Raw genomic sequence first — 21,903 nt, 5'->3', positions numbered from 1 at the left:
AATCACTGCTCCATCTGCAGAGTACGCGAAGGAGCAGTAATACTCTTAATAGTAAGAATATTTATTCTCTAATTGTTCTTTTTGATGCTCCATATTTATTCTCTGACCCCCATGTTTGAATGCTGGGTAGTATTAGGTTATATTTTGGAGGATGCTTTTTATTTTTATTTATACAGAAAAACTGTTTTCTTTGAAAAATGTGGATTTTTATAACTTTTTTTTTTGTTTGTTTCACTGGTTACTCCTGCAAGCCTGCCTAAACTAGCACTCAGCTACATGAATAGAGAGGGCTGATGTAGCGTCAGAGCTCCTGTGTTTGTAATGTACCTGTAATGTGGTGTTTGTAATGTACCTGAGCTTTACTTCTAACAGAAACTGACAGTTCCTACTAAAAGAAAAGGTATTGGTGCCTTTGTGATGCAAGTGTTGCTTAGAAGATTTCTCCCTGTTTACCTCTAGGTTTAGGGTCATCTTTCAGATGCTCCTTGATTTGCAGCAGGAATAAAACAGGTGAAAAGTGCACCTTCTCTGTGGATTGTTGGAAATTCTGCTTTTAGTCTGCTTGAAGTTCCTCTGGGCAGCAGGAATATCTAATATGAAGTAGCTTTAGGGAGTATTAGTTTATCTTTCCTTCATCATCCAATCTTCCTTTAAAATGTGAAATGCTCCCAGGTGCTATTGGAATTGCATTTAAAAAAAAATGCAACCCCCACTGTTACCCTGCTCATTTATATGAATGAACGGTGAGAACAACGAAAGACAAAACTGGACTGCTGATCAAGGCATAAAAATAAGCTATTTTTCTCTTAGTCACCCTCTGAAATTCATTGTAGTGTGCAAAAATTGTCCTGCAGCTACTAACAGTAGCAATTTTGTTAGAAGTTTGAAAATACAGTACAATGGCATTGTGTCTGCAGCACTTTGCTTTGTGTTCGAGAATTTTCTGGACTATTCAGTTGTGTATGGCTCATTCCTTAAAAAAATCTTCCTCTACAGTGGTAACCTGTTCTAGAAGATGACCAGGCAGATGTTGTGTTCCTTAGGTGTCCCCAGTCTACTCTGAAAGGATGTGCGGACTGTGTGGAAATTATGATGGGAACCAAGGGGATGATTTTCTTACACCTTCTGGCATGGTGGAATCTCTTCTGGAGGACTTCGGAAACTCCTGGAAGCTCAATGCAGACTGCCAGGACTTGTTAAAACAAGACAGTGACCCCTGCAATCTCAATCCTCATTTAGGTACTGAACTCTATTCAAAATTAATATGTGCAGCAAATGGTGATCTTCCATTTACACAAAAAAGGAAAATAAAGAGAAGAACCTAATGTTGCTAACATTGCCACCAGGGTGGCTGTAATATATATTTTTAAAAACCCAATAAACAATAGCAACAAAAAAAAAACCACACACACACACAGAGACTTGTATTGATGCAGCCTCATAAGGAAAACATAATATTTTGTGAAAATTGAAAACAAAAACTAGTTTAATTTTGCAAATTTAAAAAGGTAGCAGAAAGCAAAGGCCCTGTAAAGGGAATTACAGCACCAAAAATAGTGCTAACGGAATATAAAAGCATTGCTTTTCCTTGATTTGTTTTACTATTGAGACATTATTCTTTCAGTAGAGCTCATGATGTATGAACTATGGTGCTATCTGTGCCTGCCTGATCCTGTTTTATTCTTGTGGGATTTGTTTGGTTATATTTTCTTTTTTAAAAGGAAGAGAAAATGCTTACTGTGGCTCCTCTGGCTTTCCTTGAAAGCCACGTTGATTGACTGATTCAGTATGAGCATGTAATTTTTCTCTTTTTAGCCAAATATGCTGAGGATTCCTGCTCAGTTCTGATGTCTCCTGCCTTTGAACCTTGTCACCATGTAGTGAGTCCCACTCCGTATATTAAGAACTGCCGCTTTGATGTTTGCTCCTGCTCCAGTGGCAAGGATTGCCTGTGCTCTGCCATTGCTAATTATGCAGCAGCCTGTGCCAGGAAAAGCATCCTGGTGGAGTGGAGACAACCTGATTTCTGCCGTAAGTGCACTGCTACTCAAACCCACTTATTGTCGTCCTCCTGAAGGAATTTTTCTAGCAACATTGTGTGAAAGAATGAGATGCCAGATTTTCCTTATGGCAAACGATGAGAGTAAATCTTTCCTTCACACTGATAAGGATGCAAAAGGTGTTCCCAGGGACTGCTCAGCACTGGGGGAGAGAAGCGTTGATCTGACACAGCTCCACAGAACTTTTCCCTTGGTTTCCATTTTCAGCTACTCACCTGGAAACTTTCTGAATGTCCTAGGGTGGGAATCTCCCAAGTGATTTGTAGTAATCCATGAACTGCCTTTTTTTGAGGCCCAAGCTTCCCAGGTCCTGACCTCATCAATGACTCCTGAACGTGGGGTTATGGAGGAAGCACAAAAGGGCAAGACAAACTTGTATCAGAAGAGAATTTTGGCAGTCTTGTGGCATCACCCCTGCTCACAGCAAGGCTAAATTACTGTTGATTGCCTGAGGTTTTGGCCAGAAAAATTTTGAATATCTCCAAAAAATTGAGGTACCACAGCCTCTCCAACATCTGTCTCTCTCTTATCCAGGACCAGATTAATAACCAAACTGCCAAGAGGCTGGAGCAGAACAGTCCAACACCTTTCATTTCTTTTATTTCTCTCTTAGGTCAGTGAGGTAGGAAAAAATCCATTGTCATGTAATTTCGATTGAGCACAGACATACTTTTCCCATAAATATTTGTGAAGTGAATATTTTTCCATTTTCCTGAGCAACTTCGTTATAAAGGAAAGAAGACAATTGAAAAATTTGGGGGAAAGCATGTGTGCTTGGCAGCTCTCCAGATTTGTTCTCTTACATTTACCCAAGCAGAGAGTGGGAAAAACATTTATAAACTGAGTGTGCAGAAAGTGGAAAAGAGAGACGTCTCTGGCCTTTGACCTGGTAGGGTCTGCAAGGTCAGTAACCACAACTTTTTCAGGCTGTAGAGTGCTTGCTGCGAATGAGAACAAACTCAGTTTATATTAAACTGCTGCATGGTTTTATAATATTTTACCTAGTTTATGTAAATGTTCAGGTAGTGGAACAGTAATGTAATAAAAATCCTTTCAGAACTCTGCAGGTCTGGAGGCTGAAAGAAAGAGGAGCGATAATGCCCCATTGCTCTTTCTGTAATTGAACAAGTCAATTTTCACAATTAATCTTTAATAGTGCAGAGCTGCTTCTTCCTTTCTGTACATTACAGAGAGCTTTGTACTTGCACAAAGTGACAATTTCCCTGATTGCAGATCCATCAGCCCTCATTAAATAATCCTAATGCCCTAGACATCTCCTGACACATGAGGGAGAGCAATCCCTCTTTCTTAATGGGTTTGAGATGTGAATGTGCAGGTTGTGTAATTTGTGCTGGTGGCCCAAAGCACTGAATATGTCTTGCACTCCTACCTTCATCCCTAGAGATTTGGTTTCTTGGGAAATGACTTGACAGAGCCAGTTTGCTTGATTTGGAGTGGATAAGTATCAGGAAGCAAAGTCATTAGTGTAGCACAACATTTCTGCTCTGTGTCAAGCTAAGAAGTGCCTTCAGCTCCCCTATCGTTGACATTATTTTAGTTGCAGTTTGATTATTTAAGACCTGACTCATACCCCTGTAACCTCCATGAATAAGCACTAAGCCAATCCCTTCATGCTGGAAGGGAGGAGCAGACAGGCCACACTGTGAAGGGCTGTGTCTCTCATGCAGCTGCATGTAAAAAATTGGTTAAAACCCAGTCTGAATGGCTGGGCTGAGAGAGTGGTGGTGAATGGAGTTAAACCCAGCTGGGGGCTGGTCACCAGTGGTGTTCCCCAGGGCTCAGTAGTTGGGCCAGTTTTATTTAATATTTTAATCAAGGATCTAGGTGAGGGGATTGAGTGCGTCCTCAGTAAGTTCATGTCCAGCACCCAGCTGGGTGGGAGTGTGGATCTGCTGGAGGGCAGGAAGGCTCTGCAGAGGCATCTGAACAGGCTGGATCCATGGGCCCAGGCAAGTGCTCTGAGATTCCACAAGGCCAAGGGCCTGGTCCTGCTTTGGGTCACACCAACCCCCTACAGCTCCAGGCTGGGGCAGAGGGACTGGAAAGCTGGGAAAGGCCCTGGGGGTGCTGGGGACAGCGGCTGGACAGGAGCCAGGTGTGCCCAGGGGGGCAGGAGGCCAATGGCACCTGGGCTGTGCCAGCCATGGTGTGGCAGCAGGGGCAGGGCAGTGACTGTCCCCTGGGCTGGCACTGCTGGGGCCACACCTCAGATCCTGGGGTAGTTCTGGGCCTGTCACTACAAGAAAGACATTGAGGGGATGGAGCCTGTCCAGAGAAGGGGACGGAGCTGAAGAAGGTTCTGGAGCACAAATATGATGAGGAGGAGCTGAGGTGGGGCTAAGCCTGGAGAAAAGGAGACTCATGGGAGACCTCACTCTTTAGAACTCTGACAGGAGTGTGCAGCCAGGTGGGGATTGGGGTCTGCTCCCAGGGAACAAGGGACAAGAGGAGAGGAAATGGCCTCAGGTTTCACAGAGAGTACAGATTAGGTTTTATGTAACTTTCTTCATGGAAATTGTTATCAAGCACTGACACAGACCACCCAGAGAAGTTGTTGAGTCACCATGCCTTGAGGTATTTAAAAGCCACATGGATGTGGCACTTAGGGACATGCTTTAGTGGTGGACTTGGCAGTGTGAGGTTAATGACTGTATTCAGTTATCTTATGGTCTTTTCCAACCCATATATTTCTATGTTCACCTGTCCCATGTGTGTATTGTTCTGTGGCACAGGGGAATCCATCAGCAGGTCCCTAGATCTTCCTTCAGATTTTAGGACATGTTGCTAATCCCATTATGTTCCTTAATGTGGTAGTGCTGGGGCAGTTGGTGGCTTTGCATACTTTCTGTAAGAGGATTTGTATAGGATAAATCTAAGAGTGCTGGAGGAGGGAATTAAGGACAGGCTCTGAGCAGCATATGAGAATGGCTACAGGGCATGCTGGGCCTCAGCATGGCAGAGAAGCTGTGTTAAATCTAGTTCTGGCAGGGTCCACCTTCACTCAGAGGTGGCAACGTTTTCACCTTGTGTTACTTGAGGAACTGGCCATGGTTTGTCTCTTTCACTCTGATTTCAAAACCTGCCCCTATGAGCTGCATGAGCTGTTCAATGCAAAGACATTTTTTCCAATGCTTTCCCACTGTTTCTCATCTTATTCCTGGGATAGGCTGTGCTTTGAGCACAGCATTAAGCTGTTTCGGTTTTATAGAAGCCATCCACAGGGACTAGAGGCATCTTGCCTTTTTCTCTAATTTTCCTGTCAATAATGGGATGGGTTTTTTTTTAGTGGCAGTGTATTACACAGTGTACAGACATCAGGCCTTTCCCAGGTCACTTGTTTTGCCTTTTTGTTGTTAAAAACAAATGTTGCTGGTAAGGGATAGAGCAGTGTATTGGGATGTGGAGTGTAAGAATGGCATTTAGAAGCATAACTGGAAAAACAGGGGATGTTCAAAAAATTTTAGGAGGTACATGGACAAGGAAAATCATAGAATGGTTTTGGTTGAAAGGGACCTTAAAGATCATCTTGTTCCGAGGGACACCTTCCACTAGACCAGGTTTTTCCAAGTCCCTTTCAGCGTGTCCCTGAACACTTCCAGGGATGGGTCAGCTCCAGCTTCTCTGGAGAACTGCTGCCAGAGCCTCAGCACCCTCAAAAGGATAAATTTCTTCCTAATATCTAATTGAAACTTGCCCTCTTTCACTTTGAAGCCATTCCCACACATGGATTACAATGGTTTATCTAAGAAACGAATCTACTGCAAAGTTGTCCCGTGGATAGGGAGTGTTACAACTGACTAGAAAGTAGGGCAGAATGCTGGGCTCAGTTATCACATCCTTTTTTTGAATCTTGAAATTCATAAACTGATGTACCCATCTGGAACCTGCCAAACCAGTTCCATGTTTCCAGAGGTTCATGTGTAACAAATTGTACTTTTGGCTGAGGCCCCATGGTTCGCCTGCTGGGATTTGCCTTTAATAATGAGAGTTATTTTTAAAATGGTCCTCAACCCTGGGCTGTGCCTGTTCAGGGTTTGATTTACTGCAAAGATCAGGTTTGTGTAAGTCAGAAGCACATTTTTGTGAATGCTGCCAAAAATTCCTGTAACAGTGAATGAGTTTATCTTCTGCTTAGTCCCGAATTAGGAAGCATTTGCTGTATTGATGAGCACACATTTCTTGGACTGTGCTCTGAAAGGTACATTAAGTAGTTTGGGCACCTTAGATGTTTTTGGGCTGGATTTTCAGTTTAGGGTGTTATACTCCCATGTATGGGGCTGCAGGAGCCTCAAGAGAAGCTAGTGCAACCACGTCTCTCTCCAGTAGGCAGGAATAATTCTTCATTTCAGAAGAGTTTTGTGAAGGTGACCATGAGTCACTGGTCAGCACATAGGCCTTGCTTTGCTAGTCCAGCGAACACCTGGCTGAAGCTGCAGGACTATCCTGTTATTTCATGCCTGCCAGAGTTCCCAGGGATGTGAGCTAGAAGAGAGTAGGGATTATCACATCATTCTGCAGGAATGACAAGGGGAAGGGCCTTCTCTCTAACCCTTTGATCTTGGTTTCAGCAAGGTACAAATGTGCCAACATCGTTCCTCATAACCTTACAACTGTTTGCTGTGGAAGGTTGCTACAAACGACTGTGTAACCCCTGGTTATCAGGAGGCCTGTTAAATTCTAACTCTTGATAAAACAAGCTTGTTTCCCATCTTCTGCAATGTGTTGTCATAACTGCCACCTAGTGCTGATGCTGATGTGTGCAGAGGAGAATGCCTCAAAATCGGCCCTGTAGAAATGGTGGTTTTAAAAACAAAGAAGCCAAAATGGCTACAAAGGCCATAATTAGTCTCCATATGAAAGAATTAATAATCAAAAATTGTTAGTATCAAGGTTTGGCTCCATGATTGCTAAATTCCTTCATTATTTGCACTTGTTTCCATAGAAATCACAGGGTTCTTCTGGGATGTGAGGCTGTTGTGTATTGCTGCACTCCTGTTTACCAAAGCAGAAAAATACTTTTCTACTTATTTTGACCAAATAGTCCCTAAATATGTTGCAAAGGAAGAGAGGTGTGAATGTGTACATGACACTTGTAATGCTCTTAATGCATGGGATCATGGAATAGTTTGGGTTGGAAGGGACCCAAACATGTCATTCCAACCCCCTGCCATGGGCGGGGACACTTTCCACTAGCCCAGGTTTTTCCAAGGCCCATCCAGCCTGGCCTTGGACACTTCCAGGGATGGGACAGCCACAGCTTCTCTGGGCAACCTGTGCCAGGGCCTCAGCACCTTCACTGGGAAGAATTCCTTCCTACGATCCAATCTAAACCTGCTCTCTGTCAGTGTGAAGCCATTCCCCCTTGTCCTGTCACTCCAGGCCCTTGCCAAGAGTGTCTCTCCATCTTTTTTGTAGGTTCCCTTCAGGGGAGCTTCAGTTAGGTTATCCTGACTGTGATCCAGATAATAATAGAGGTTGGACAGAGTGTGTGTTTCATGTTCTGGGCAAAATTCTGTGGCTAAATTTCCATCACAGTGCAGGGTAGTCCAGTCCTGACATTTATGGGGAATTTCTTTTAGTAAGGTTTTGTTTGTGTGTATATATAAGCAGTGCCTTAGGCTACACCAGTGCTGCAGTTAAGGAGGGATGGTGTTACACTCCATTGACAAGTAAATTGAGCAAACACCTTTTAATCCCAAGCTTCCCAGTCTGTTTTAGGCAGCTGTTCCTTTAGCTGGATTTGAATCAAATGCTCTTCTCCCTCATGTGTTTCACCAGCAATGGCCTGTCCTGAAGGCCAGGTGTACCAACAATGTGGGACGCCGTGCAACCAGACGTGCCAGTCTCTGTCCTACCCGGAGGAGGACTGTGAGCAGCTGTGCCTGGAGGGGTGCTACTGTCCCCCCGGGCACTACCTGGATGAGCATGAGCAGTGTGTGCCCAAATCCCAGTGCTCCTGTTACTATGATGGGGAGATCTTCCAGCCAGAGGATGTCTTCTCGAACCATTACTCCATGTGGTAAGCGCACTATTCCTAACCCTTCCCTACACACCATCGCTTCACTTCTTGGAGGGCTTGAGTTGTTGTGTCAGTTCCGGTGCCTCCACTGAAACTAGTTAAAGAAAAGGCAAGATTTTGCCTCCAAGAAGCCAAACGGTGAGTTTTGCTATTGTATCGCGCTCTGATTAATTTCAAATACCACCTTACTCAGTATTAAGCCCTGTCCTATGAACAGTTCCTGCGAGTTTGAAATGGAGCTTAATTACTGACAGTAGCTACTTTGTGGGCTTTTAAAATGTCACTTTAATGTACTGTGCTATAATTCTTAACTGTTAAAACCTAATTACCTCTTGTCAAAGATACAAGTATTAAAAAGCATTTCTAATTGTTAAATTGAGTAGCAGTACACTTGGAGTGGGAATGCAATCTCTGGACAGGCTCAGTTTTGGGAACAGTGTCTTCTTTTCCTCTCTACCACAAAAATCCCAAGTTTCAGGAACTAGATGGTCCCTTACCTCTTTTCCTCAGCAAAGCTGACTATTGTCTTGCTTAGCTTTATCCCTGTGCAGCTGCACTGGATCCAGCATGTCAGGGCCAGCAGGCAGCTGGGTTTCCATGCCACTGTATGGCATCAACTCCCTTAAGGAAATTTTGCCTTTAATGTTGGTAGACACAGTGGATGGAGAGCAACAGCTCAGCCCCGCTGAGGTGTAGTTTTGTATTCTGACAAGTTCCCTGTTGACTAAAAGTCAGTGTGAGTGAAAGCTGAATGCTGTTTCATTAAATATAAGCTCTGTTTGTTTTTCTCAGCTATTGTGAGAATGGATTTATGCACTGCAGTACAAACAGAGCTCCTGGTGCCTTCCTGGCTGATGTTTTTGCTGATGAGAGGCCATCTCCCAGAAGTTAGTATGCCTTAAAATCTCAATATTTTATTTTGATTTTTTTTTTCTATTCAGTCTCTTGGTAGTTTTGATTGGAGAAGAAATTTCAGAGGTTGCAACAGCTGTGATATTGTGAGATTTTTTCCAATTTTTTTTTTTATGGGATAGAAACAATAGGGATGTATGGGAGGGTGCAGGGCTCACTGAATCTCACCTCTCAAAATTATAAATAGCCACTGCAGTCTCTCTTGAGCTGAAAAGGTTAAAGGATCACCTATGCCAGTGATCTGAGGTCCCCAGTTGCTATTTGAGGATCACAAGACATCAGTAACTCATCAGTTTTATACCTTCTGTTTCTCACTAGTGGGATGCAAACTCTTTCCTGGTGTTAATGAGGCTTTTAGTGGCCTGAAGGTTACACTGCTGCCAGGTTTCCAGTGTGCCTTCCAGCCAGCAGGAATCTCCATGAAACCTCCTGGAGACTGACAGCTACCATGTTTCCCATCAGTGGACAGGTTTATCTAACATTTGGCTGTGAAAGGTGCATGGAAACACTTCTAGCATCTAACTGGGGTTTGTAGTATTGGAGAAAGGCCAGCAGTGCTCTGGGATCTTTTGGGGTTTTCCACTAATACATGGATGGAGCTTATGGGATTTTCATGGCATAGGGGGTTTGAGACTGGATGCATCTCAGAGGGGAAAGGGCTAGTGGGGCTTTGGGGAGGCCTGAGAATATCCAGGAGTTGGACTTCGTGATCCTTGTGGGTGCCTTCCAGCTCAGGATAACCTATGATCCCTATGGGAACACCAGTAGAGCTAACCACAGTGACTTCCATGGCACTCTGACAAATGCACCTGTACATAGGGTCTGGAGGAAATTTCTGGTTGATATTTGCCAGTGCATTGGAGACAAAGGGTAATTGTTTGTCTTTGCACCTTCTCAGGGTAAATCAACTTCTAGAGGAAAACACTGTAAATGCCTCTGTAGGTACAGGGCAGTGACCTGCTTAATGTTGCTTGCTAGGACACCAGTGACAGTGTCACTGGTTGGGTCACCTGTTCTTCAGGTGAAGCCTTCCAGGTGAATATCTCACCAAACTCTTCCCTTAATGCTCCTAAGACATAATTTTCCTGATAATAGGATGTCAAGAATTACAAAACCTCAGAGAGGCATATTGCTAGTACCACTTGAAATAGCACCCTGGAGTTTCTTGGGACATTCTGATCTTCTGTCAGATCCTGAAGTCTCAAACAGTTTTTATCAAAGCTCAGGGCACTGCTTTTACAGTCACCAATGTAGCTATATTCAGTGTGAGAAATGGGTCTAAATGCAATAATATGAGATGCTGTTGCTTCTCAGAATATCAATTTTCTGCTAACTTTGTACAGTGCTTAGGGGTGTTTGCATAGCCCCAGTGCAGTCTGGAATTGCACTTATATGTTTAGTGCAGCTTTTTTGCTTCAGTATTAAATAGCTGCTTTCATGACAGCCTAACTGAGGTGACTCCAGGGGAAGTAGGGGCTGTTTCCTTTGCTATGTCATGTGTAGTGATGTTACTTCAGGCTATATTCTAAATTAATTTTCTAATTAATGAAATTAATTTTCAAATCAAAGATCCACCTTTTAGAAAAATACTGTGCCAACAATGAGTACTTGAGTTCTAATTGCACTTTTTGTGAACTCATTTTTTTAAAAGTAAAAAGGAGCTTGACATGCAGATTCCCCATGGAAAAAATTATCTGTCCTGCCAACAACCCAAGAGCAGAAGGAGTGGAATGTACCAAGACCTGCCAAAACTATGACCTGGAGTGCATCAGCCATGGCTGCATATCTGGATGCCTCTGTCCAAAAGGGATGGTAAGCATCTTTCAATACAGCAGCAAGAAGCAGGTCCTGTTTGTTTCTTGCCTTCATTCTCTGCTACCATCTCTGTCTTCTTGCAGCTTGGAAATAAGTGGTTGTGAAGTACTGACTGTCAAGTTGTGGCTGGCTTAAAGAACATGTACAAGCATTGAAGATGAACTTTAGCTTGCAAAAATAATTATTAATCAAAATTCCAAAGCCTGCCTTGAAGACCAGTTTTATGTCTTCCTTCAGCTCTGCTCCTAAAGTCCTTCTCAGTCTTGTTGAACTTTGTCAGCCAGAGAGACAGGAGAGAGACACCCATATTCAGGTTGATCATAGGGATGGAGGATCTCTCCTCCAAAAAAAGGCTGAGAGAATTGGGATTGTTAAGCCTGGCAAAGAGAAAGTGTTGGGGGTGACCTCATTGTGGCCTTCTGATGCCTGAAGGGAGCCCACAGGAAAGATGGAGAGAGACTCTTGACAAGGTCGTAGAGTGACAGGACAAGGGGGAATTGCTTCACACTGACAGAAAGCAGATTTGGATTGGGTGTGAGGTAAAAAGTCTTTATTTGTGAGGGTGGTGAGGCCCTGGCACAGGTTGCCCAGAGAGGCTGTGGCTGCCCCATCCGTGGAAGTGCCCAAGGCCAGGTTGGATGAGGCTCTGAGCAACCTGGGCTAGTGGAAGGTGTCCCTGCCTCTGGCAGGAGGTTGGAGCAAGATGATCTTTAAGGTTCCTTCCAACCCAACCCATTCTTGGGTTTCTCTGATCCAGCCATCCTTCCTGCTGATATTGGTTCCTCCTTGTCAAGTCTCCATCCCTTCAGCTGCCCTCCTGTGGGTTGTACCAAATTGAACAACCCTGTGAGAAGGAATGTGGGATATGAAATTTGCTAAGATGATGTCAGAGTGTGTCTCAAAGTTGCAGGTGTTGTACTAAGCACACCTTTTTTTTTTTCCACTGAAAAGAGGCTCTCTGGGGTCCAGGGTTATATCCCACTGCAGCCCTCAAATATAAGAATAAGTTTAATTAAATTCCGAATTCCTTCAATTATCTTTCTAGAAAAACAGCTCTTCCCAAATTATGCAATCATTTTTAGCAATAATATAAACATATATTTTGAACGTTGCTACTGTATTTTGCTGATAAACACCCATTTATATAAATAGATTCTACTCTAGAATAAAATGCCAGCTCTAGGAAAAAAGCTAAGGCTTGTGAAATGTCTTGGAGGTGAAAAAGAACAGAATCTGAAGTCACCCATAAATTTTCGCCATGATTTTAAAAACAAGTTTTGCTTCTTTTCACATTTCAGTCTGTAAATGCCTATCCTTTAAGTGAAAAATATTCCTAAATAGTAGTGAGATAAGAAAACTTAGAAAAGCTTCTCCACTTTAAAGTTCCCAGAGCTGCAGGATGAACAGGCTTTTCTTTGCATCTAACATTCAGCTGATTTGGTAAAGGAGCTTGAGATTTTTGGTTTCAGTTCTGGGACATGGTAATAGTACACTTTTGACATAACTGTGGAAAACAAATTATGACAATTACTCCACAGGAAAAAAACCCCAACCCCCATAGTAACTAACTTTAATGTTTGGTACAGTATTTTGCATTTTTTTCAGTGAGTTAAAACAAATAATTTCTTCATAAAATTGTTGCCAAGAGAGCAGTCTTTGGCCTTTTGGAATTGGAGACTCCAGCTGACTTTGCAATGATGTGAAACACACCTGAGTTCAACAAGGTGGTTTGTCAGGTTTTGAATTGAAGAATCAGGCTCACTATTAAAAAAAAAAAAAAAGTAAAATAAATTCTCTGTCCACTAGATGACAGTATGGTTTAATCTTCACTAAACTCAGTCTGGAATTACTTGTTCTCATTGGCTTCCCTTGTGGCAGAGAATAAAAATCACGAGCTGCATCCAAGCCACAATGGGAGAAGCCCATGTAGAAATGGTCTTGTAACCACTGCCATGCAAAGTCAGGATCAAGCCCAGTCCCCATTCAGGTCTGTCTTGTTTGCCCTGTCTTTGACTCCTGGCTTCACAGGAGCTGCCGGCTCATTCTCAAAGAGCAGTTTCCTTCTCCTCACCCAATGGGATGAGGTTTGGGAGAGCCTTTTTTCTTATTTCTGTGCTCTGCAATCAGGCTTTGTGCTCCCCCACTAGAGAAGGATTTGGTTGGTGACCAGGATCTCCTTTCCATCCTGTCCTTTTCTAACACAGAGCCTCTGGGAGCACAGAGACAAAGCTCTTCAGAGTCAAATCAAAGTCTGTGTTTTCCAGGCTTGTACAACAGAGGTGAGCAATAAAGGGACTGGAAAAAGGAATTACTATTTTACTTGTCAGTCTGCTGTAATCCTGCCTAATTTACAAGCAACTCACAGAGGTGAGCTGCTGTTTGCAGGAAAGTCTGTGGGAAGTAACAGGCTACTTAACACGTGTTCCCATAAATATTTGCACATATTATCATGCTGGAAGAAATTGTGCCCTCTTACTGAAGATTTTTCTTTTCTTTTGTGATACAGTAGCATATGAAAGTTATCAATGCTCACAGGTAACTTATTAGCTTGAAGACAAAACACAATTTCTTTTAACTTCTTCCAAACTTTCAGCTTCAAACTTTCTTTCAATTTCTTTCAAATAAAGTTTTCTGGTTCATCTTGACTTAGAATTTTATATTGCTTTGATTTCTAACAAATAAAAAATGTTCAATATGTCATAAAAATAATTCTTCTGTCTTTGATCATCTGGAAGGTGGGAAATTCTCCATACTTGTCACCCTCTTGCACAGCAGAAAAGAGAGATCATAACATATGTGCAGAAGTGTGGGGGAAAATAGGCTTTCTCAGATTAGTTTACTGCACTTCAGTTTTTCCCATTGGAAAATATTAATAAATATACGAATTGAGTGTTAACCACCTTTCTGGGGAAAGAGAGGAACAGAACAATCACAGAGCATAAAATCCAGACATTCCAAAAGTAGAAAATTACTTTCTTTCTATTCCCAACAACTGACAAAAAACTACGGTTTAAAATTTAAATGAAATATTTTATTGCATTCTGACTGCTGAAATAAAACTATTTCTAAAACTTTGATACATTAGTATCAAAAGGGAAAAAACCCTACAAATCTTAAACATCTTAACCAGGAAAGTTTGGAAGGCTTTTTTTTTTTTTTCTTTCTAACTGTTAAACTGAAATTTACCTGACTATTTTGATTTCTCTATTGTATATTTTTTAGTGTGGGCCTATCCTATGTTGCAATGTCTTCATGAGGAGATGGACATGTCAAATAAATATTAGAGACATGCAGCTAACCTAAGAAAGAGAAGTCAAGTGTAAACACATTTCGATCTTCTGACATGTTGTTAATTTCTCTTTGTTTGCACAGTAAGAGTGAGAGGCTGTTTTAGTTAAAAAAAAAAAAATTATGGAAGAAATTCTTCCCTGTGAGGGTGCTGAGGCCCTGGCACAGGCTGCCCAGAGAAGCTGTGGCTGCTTCATCCCTGGAAGTGTCCAAGGCCAGGTAGAATGGGGCCTGGGCAACGTGGGATAGTGGAAGTTGTTCCTGCTGATGAAACTGGGTGATCTTTAAGGTCCCTTGTTCCCCAAACCAATTTCTTATTCTAAAGCCTATTAACTATTGGGTTCTCATCTGACCTACTTTATTTAATCCCATGCTTCTTCATATATTTGGCTGACTTTCCACTGAAATCCACGCATGTGTCAGGAGGAACAGAGCAATGTCTGAGCTTCCCTTGACAGAGGGATACTCATCAAATTGTGTTGACCAAGAGAGTTCAAAGTTTAGGTTGAGTTGGATTTCAGGACTATGGGATCTCCTGACTTGGAAGGAACTCACAAGGATTGTCCAGCCCAACTTCTGGCCCTGCACAGACACCCCAACAATCCCACCCTGTGCCTGAGAGCATTGTCCAAACGCTCCTGGAGCTCTGGCAGCCTTGGGGCCGTGACTATTCCCTGGGGAGCCTGTTCTGTGCCTCACCACCCTCTGGGGGAAGAAAATTTCCTAAACAGCCTAACCCTACCCTGACACGGTTCCAGCCATTCCCTTAGGTCCTGTCCCTCGTCCATCAGAGCAGAGATCAGGGCCTGCCCCTCCTCTTCCCATTGTGAGGAATCTGCAGAACTGCTCTGAGCTCTGACCTCAGTTTCCTCTTCTCCAGCTCAACAGACCAAGTGCCCTCAGCCACTCCTCATGTGTCTTCCCCTCCAGACCCTTCACCATCTTTACAGCCTCCTTTGGACACCCTCTCATAGCTTTAGATTCTTATATTGTGGTGCCCAAAATTGCCCCCAGGACTCAAAGTGAGGCTGCACCATGCAGAGCGGAGCAGAACAATCACCTCCTATGAGTGTGGGTAAGGAGAATCTTAAAGGTTCTGAAACCTGTGATATTGTCCTTCCTTTTGCAAGATTTTTCAAGGTTTAGCAATTAAAAACACAGAGCAAGGAAATTACAGACATTTCTGTTTGATCCCCAAGTAATGGGAGAGTTGTTAGTCAACCACTTGTAATCCCATGGATGCGGAGCATCATCCTAAGGACATTAAATGGTGCAAACAGCTGTTGTTTTCATTACAAACCTCCGTCTTTTTGTATAGTTGCCTCCCCAGTGCTGCTGCCTCCTGTCATCTCAAGCACTCAGGACTGCTAAATCTCCTGTATTAACTGCGGTCTATTGATGGATTGAGAGACTTCCAGAGAAAATCCAGCTGCTTATGAATAGTACTCCTGTCCTTGTACTGTAGTACCACATGGTCCTTGTAGTGCACCATGGCAGCAGGCTGCCAGATATGCCCCAGATTTTGGATGGGGTGTTAATCGGCCCAATAGATTGTCTGTTACTGTTAACAAAATCATAACTCATTGAGTTTTGCAGAAAAAAATGAGCATTCTTCTGGTCAAAGTCCACTTGGGGTTTTTGTGTCCTGCTTGCTGAATCCCACCCACCTACTCTGTCAGTGTTCAAGACAAGGTGCTCTTCCCTCTGTTGGTGGCTTTATGGCTGCTGCGCTGGTTGTGATAAAAATGCTAATACCAGTCTCTACCAGTTTTTATGGAGCAAGGAGAAGAGATTCTGATTCTCTTTTTACTAACCAAATGTCTAATCCCTAGTTTTTAATCCAGAGGCAAGCCCTCAAGTGTATTGTGAACTGTGTTGCTGAACACTCTGCAAAAATTCAGAAATGTAGCCACGAATATGAGGTCATAGTCCTGCTTTTTTCCTAAATACCACCAGGAAGGAAGGAAAGAAGGTATTGAACTGTTCTTTCTGTTCTTCTCTGGACTTTCCCATCATCCTTTGTAAAGGTGAAGGCAGAGCTGTAGCTCCATTGTCTAGAAAAGCATTTATTTGTTTCCATCTTGCTTCTATTAAGGTGATTTTATTTGGCATAATGCAGCTCTCCATAAGCCACAGAGCATGTGGGGCTGCATATGAAGGAAGGGTCTCTGCGCTGTGCAATCTTTTTTTGTGAGTTGTTCCATGTGGCAGTTCTAGGTCCCCATGGGAAGAGGCAAAGGTGTTCTTCTTTATTAACCTGGCATTCAGACTACATTGATCTCATTGGCCCATATTTAATGGTAAAAAAGAAACTATTTTAATGATTTTGCAGAAAGAGTTTAAAGTGGGAAGGTGATATTTTGTGACTTTTGAATGCGAAGAAGGGGAAGGACTCTCCATTTAGGTATTCCATGAAACCAGAGCCAAACCTATCCTGGCTTTGCCAGAACTGCTATTGAGTGAAAAGTCAGGATAGCCAGCTTTGGTTATGTTTGATTCTTGCAAACTAGGGGTCTTAAAAATGGAAAGTAATCACAAAAAAAACCCCCCAAAAACAGAAAATGAATTAAAAAACGGAATAGTCTAAAGGCATTACTTGTTTTTCTTTGGCTGTAGTTTTTTTTGTTTGTTTTTGTTTTTGTTTTTTTTTTTTTGTTTAAGTAGCATAAATGATTTTTTCTTATATGAAGAGAAACTCGGATCAGAAGGGTGAAAATTAGAATTTGGATAGAAGATAATGTCCTATATCCTAGCAACAGGACCTGTTGCAGAGAGAGCAGAGTAATGCCTCAAGTGGACTGATATTTATGCAGCCTTCCAGGAAATAAATAGGGATTTGAAAGAAAATGAGTAATTACTGCAATTTTCAGAGGAGAGTTGATAGAGGGTTGGCTTTGTCAAGGGGCTGTTGTCTGTAACAACAGAACCTGCATTTGCACATGGGTGGGTCAGGCACTGCGGCTTCTGGTCTCCTTGATGTTCCTATTTCCATTTTTAGTCCATCTGGGCCCTTTGTTTGCTTTTATAGTAGGCCCTTTTCCAGTTTGTTGTGTGTGAGAAGCTATTCACCTGCTCTCCATACTCACGTTAGCCTGGTCCACTGCATCCTGGACTTTCTCATTGTGCCATTTTTCTATAATGTCATCTCTTCTCCCAGTAGCTTGAGATGGTGGGAGCGAGTTGTGATTTATATATCTACAGCTCTATTTATGTTAATGGCTAAAAGTATTAGTAGTACTGTACCTTTCTCACCTTGGATAGCCTTCATCCTTTCTTTTATTCTGTTCAACCTTTCTTTTATTTTCCATCCACACGTTCTGTGCTTGTTCCTGGCTGCTTGCTTGCCCTGCACGTGACCATGTCCCAGCAACCCCAGGTGGTGACAAACTGTGTGTTCTGCTTAGGTACGACATGAAAACAAGTGTGTTGCTCCTGAGAGGTGCCCGTGCTTCCACAATGGAAGAGAGTATTCCAAAGGAGAAACAGTGACTAAGGACTGCAACACCTGGTGAGCCACTGGAAGAATGTTTTTTCTCTTTAGGGGGTCTGCTGTGTTTCTGGTAACACCAAATATTGTTTATTTAACAGATCTCTTTTAGCAAAAGCTAGTTTTTGCAGCCTAATAATTGCACAGACAGCACATTCCCTTTGCATGTTGCATAAAGATCCAATAAAATTCCTTGCAATGCCTGGCAACCTCTGCCTTGTGCCCTACAAATAGTTGTGTGTCTGTTCAACTCTTCTGTAGGCACTAGATAGTGGATTTTGCAACACAAGATAACAATTTAGGACCTATATGCTCTGGGGTGGGAGGAATGGAGCCTGGGCTTTTTCACTAAGCTTTGCAGTTGTGTTTCCCTTTTTGTTGGCTGTCTGAGGCCCGTCAAATCAGAACTTTTCAGCCAGAAGGGGCATGATGCACCAGCTGTAATGTGATAGGAGCTCTTCAGGGAAATGATAAAGAACTAGGAAGAGACAGGGTCAACCTCTTATATCTCAAAAGAGTGCTCTATCTATTGATATATTAAAAAAGATGAAAATAGATGGAAAACTGTTACTTTCTTAGAAGAAAAGAGTGAGTGCTCCATGTCTTTCACCATTTTCCTGCTTGGTTGCTAGAAAAGGATTTATAGTTTCAAAGGGGAGTTCTGGGCTGCTCAATTTGCATGGAGGGAAGCCCTCAGCACAGCCTTTGGTAAAGTACAGTGGGCCACTTTTTCCTTCTCCTGCACAGCACACTGGCTGCACTGAGGTACTTTTTTTCCATGTGTGTGGTGGGGGGGAATGGTGCTCTTTTCCTTCAGAGCTCCAAGAGTCCAGGGTGTAGGACATTCAGCTACCAGCACTGTGAAAATCCTGGGGGTTTTTTGAACTCAGACTTGAGAATCTGTTATGCATTCTACCGTAAATGTTCCTGCCCAGCTCTGTGGCAACCCCAGGAACAATGTTTGTCATCCTCTGTATGACTGGCTGGAGCTGTGTCAGAGAATCAGCACCACTAGAGAGTCCACTGCTTGATTTTTGTTTGGTACACTGCTCTTTGAATAACAGTGATTTCAAGATTTTTTAACTAGTGGGACCACTCCTAAATAGCACGAGTTAGTCTTGGATGAAGGTTTTGTATGGAAATATTAATCTCCCAGTGCTTTGTTTAATTTCTTTCCTTTGCAGCTACATATAACATTGTGAATCCATGTACTGTAATTAAATCTGGGGAAAAATAGGTTTGAAAGGGAAAAAGATGGAAGAGAATTTGATGTTTTTGTCTAGGTACATACTCTGTAATGTGCTTACATTGCATTTAGGTAAAAGTGACTCAGCTGAAAAACAGGCACCATGAAAATTTTATTGAAACAAGAAGAGTACAGTGTGAAACTTCCAAGTGTTAAAAAGTTTGCAAGATTCCTCACAATAATCATGATCAGCCTTTTTATTGTCAAGTATTCATATAATCTTTGACCTTAAGGTAATCATAATGATGTTGCTTCATTGCTGTAACTGCCCACAATTCTGGCAATATCATTGTAAATTATATTTCATCAAATACATAGAATTTCCTTCAATATTAGGGTCAAGGAAATGTTAGAAATCAGGCTTTTTCTCACTGATATAAAGCTCTTCCTCAAGTTTTAGGTGTTTTTCATGAATGGAAGTAAAATTGGAGATAAGGTCCCTTCAAAAATGTCACTAGGGCTTTTTTGCACTATGTGACTTTGAAAATGTAATATAGAAAGTCGTATAGGAAATTACTATTGCTTTGAGAATTAATAAGAATTGAGAGTCTGCATTTTGGAGGTTGAGATCTTCCTTTTCTTTTGTTTTTGCCTTTTGTACTGCTGTTGCAGGAGTTCTCATTCTCACTTGTTCTTAGCCAGATGTGAACACCTGCAAAGGCAATATATGAGTGAGAGGTGTCAGATTTGGCATTTACATCTGACTTGACATATGGGACACCCTAATTCATGAACACCGGAATGTCTCCAAGCCTAAGCCAGTGGCAAACCTTCTGTTATGCAATGTATTGGGAATTCATTGTGGAGCTCAATGAAAATTTTGAAGTCACACTTGTGCAGCAGTGCACTGCAGAAATTTGCTAATCTGAATTTAACCACCCCACGTCTCTTATAAACTGTCCATGCGCGTATTTACAAAATTTTGCTCTTGTCTAACTGTTAGCAGAGGAGAGGGGGAAAGAGGTTTCATGTTACTGAAGTTTCTTCTTTGAAGAAAATTTCTTGCCCAATATTTATTATGATGCAAAATGTTAACAAGATTAAATAATATCTGTGCTCAGGTTAAGGCATTATTAGAGAACTCAGTTCAGTGCACAGTTTTTCCTTCAGGTAGCAATTTGATCTTGGGAAAGTACTTCACATTTTTTATCCCTGAGTTTTTATGTCTGTAAAGTATGGATATAATTCCTCTTTCCCTGCCCTCACAGAGCTTGGTTAGAAAATTCCTGGGGCAGTGATGATGTCCATCTGTATTCATGGAGCATTTAGTGGGTGAATGTTTTGCCATCCTTCAGCAATATATTGCTTATTAATTATTAAATATTTATTATTAGATATTGTGTGAAATGGTATTCTAACTCTCCACTGATTATGAGTTTTACTTTATTTGCTCAGCCTTTTGCTAGTTAGCAAATCAAATGATTTTACTTTATTTGCTCAGCCTTTTGCTAGTTAGCAAATCAATTTATTTCACTAATCAAAAGCCTGTGGATGTCAAGGGAGAGTTCCCCTTTCATATTTGCAGCTTCTGTAGCAAGGTTGTGCTCCTCCAGGATACTTCTGGAAAAGGGCAAGAGTGGTGGATGCTCTGTTTTGCAGCAAGGGCACTTGGAGCAGAGCAGCATATCCTAAATAAAATTCTAGTATAAAAGTATATTCCAGCAAATTCTAGTATAAAAGAATATTCCAGCAGACTCTGTCCTGACCTATTTTGTAACAGGGAAATTCAAACCACCCAGAGTCCTACACTGCAGCTTGTAAGAAGCAGAGAAACACATCCCTTATTCATTTAATCTTTGCACTCTTTGGATTTATGCACCCACTGCTAACATATGCTGATTTATGTTGATGAGAGAGCCTCTCATCTGGTGGTAGAGAGCTCCTGGAGGCAGAGACTGTGGCACTTTCATTTGCCTAAAGCACTTTGCGTTCTCTTGCTTGTAATTTACATTGACATAAGGACAACTGTCATTGCCCCCTTTTCTCTGTTACAGTGTGTGCCAGGGGAGGAAGTGGGAGTGCACCAAAAATCTGTGTGATGGCACCTGCACTGCTATTGGTACAGCTCATTACTTGACATTTGATGGATTGAAATATAAGTTTCCAGGAAACTGCCAGTATGTGCTAGCTCAGGTAAGAAGAGCATGTCAAATACTAAAGCTGCCTGATATATAAAAACAGTTTTACCCCAGGTGAGAAGCCCAGTGTTTGGATAAATCACAGTTAACTATTTCTAATTACTAAGCCAGATGTATAGTAGAGAAAAATAGAGCTTATTTATGTTTTAAGAGATGTCTTGAGAATTTTGAAAAGTGAATTTTGTTCTATAGAAATCAGGCTGTCATGTGTCCAGCTGGCCATCATGAACCTTATGAGAGCACTTTGGTACAGAGCAGAGCTGTCTGAATCTCATCTCCCAAATGGAATTCTGGCTATCCATAAATCAATGTTTTTTTCTTTTGCTTTTTATCCAGAAGTGGTAGCTTGCTGTCTGGCTGAGTGAGACAAGGAATGCTCAATGAACCTTCCCTAAATGCATCCAGAGCACAGGCTCTTCTCATTCCTTTCAGCATGATCCCTGTCTTGTTCCATGCACCACCTGCTTGGAGTCCCCTGACAATATCCATTTTCCTCACAGCAAGGAGGAGAGGGGGATAAATGCAGAGCACACTAAACCCAACTTTTTATTTGCAGAATCAGCCAGAATGTAGAGTTAACTAAGATAAAGACTCATCTACATGCAGATCATCATGTATTTAGAAATGTCTGTGCAAACAAGGATTTATCTGAAAATTTGTTCCAAAACTAGATGGATTCACTGCTGATTGATGACAACAATATTCTGCAGTTACAGTTGGATGTGTTTCTTGGGTGGGTTACTATTTTTCCCACAGAGTCCTTATGAGGCACATTCGTCCTTGCAGTTCTCCTTAGGGAGGAAGGTGTGATCAACCTGCCTCTGCCTAGGTCTTTGAAATATGCTCCCACCTTGATTCCAGCTGGATTACGTTTGAGGAGTGATTGCTTTGCCACCACTGAGAGCTCTGTGTAAAGG

The 21,903-nt window shown here is 42.1% G+C and overlaps 1 protein-coding gene across 1 annotated transcript in view; it reads left to right on the top strand.

The window, feature by feature from the left end:
- Positions 1 to 21,903, top strand: part of VWF (von Willebrand factor) — a 117,868-nt gene that overhangs the window by 31,150 nt on the left and 64,815 nt on the right. Inside the window, exons 14-20 of the mRNA XM_077178437.1 lie at positions 1,044 to 1,239; positions 1,816 to 2,031; positions 7,860 to 8,100; positions 8,893 to 8,987; positions 10,664 to 10,824; positions 17,520 to 17,623; positions 20,843 to 20,981. Coding sequence (XP_077034552.1) covers positions 1,044 to 1,239; positions 1,816 to 2,031; positions 7,860 to 8,100; positions 8,893 to 8,987; positions 10,664 to 10,824; positions 17,520 to 17,623; positions 20,843 to 20,981 — 1,152 coding nt within the window. The remainder of the gene's footprint in view (positions 1 to 1,043; positions 1,240 to 1,815; positions 2,032 to 7,859; positions 8,101 to 8,892; positions 8,988 to 10,663; positions 10,825 to 17,519; positions 17,624 to 20,842; positions 20,982 to 21,903) is intronic.

This window comes from Agelaius phoeniceus, chromosome 5, assembly GCF_051311805.1.
Source record: "Agelaius phoeniceus isolate bAgePho1 chromosome 5, bAgePho1.hap1, whole genome shotgun sequence".
Taxonomy (NCBI): domain Eukaryota; kingdom Metazoa; phylum Chordata; class Aves; order Passeriformes; family Icteridae; genus Agelaius; species Agelaius phoeniceus.
The sequence above is the reverse complement of the archived record's forward strand: the minus strand, read 5'-3'. Positions and strand labels throughout refer to the sequence as shown.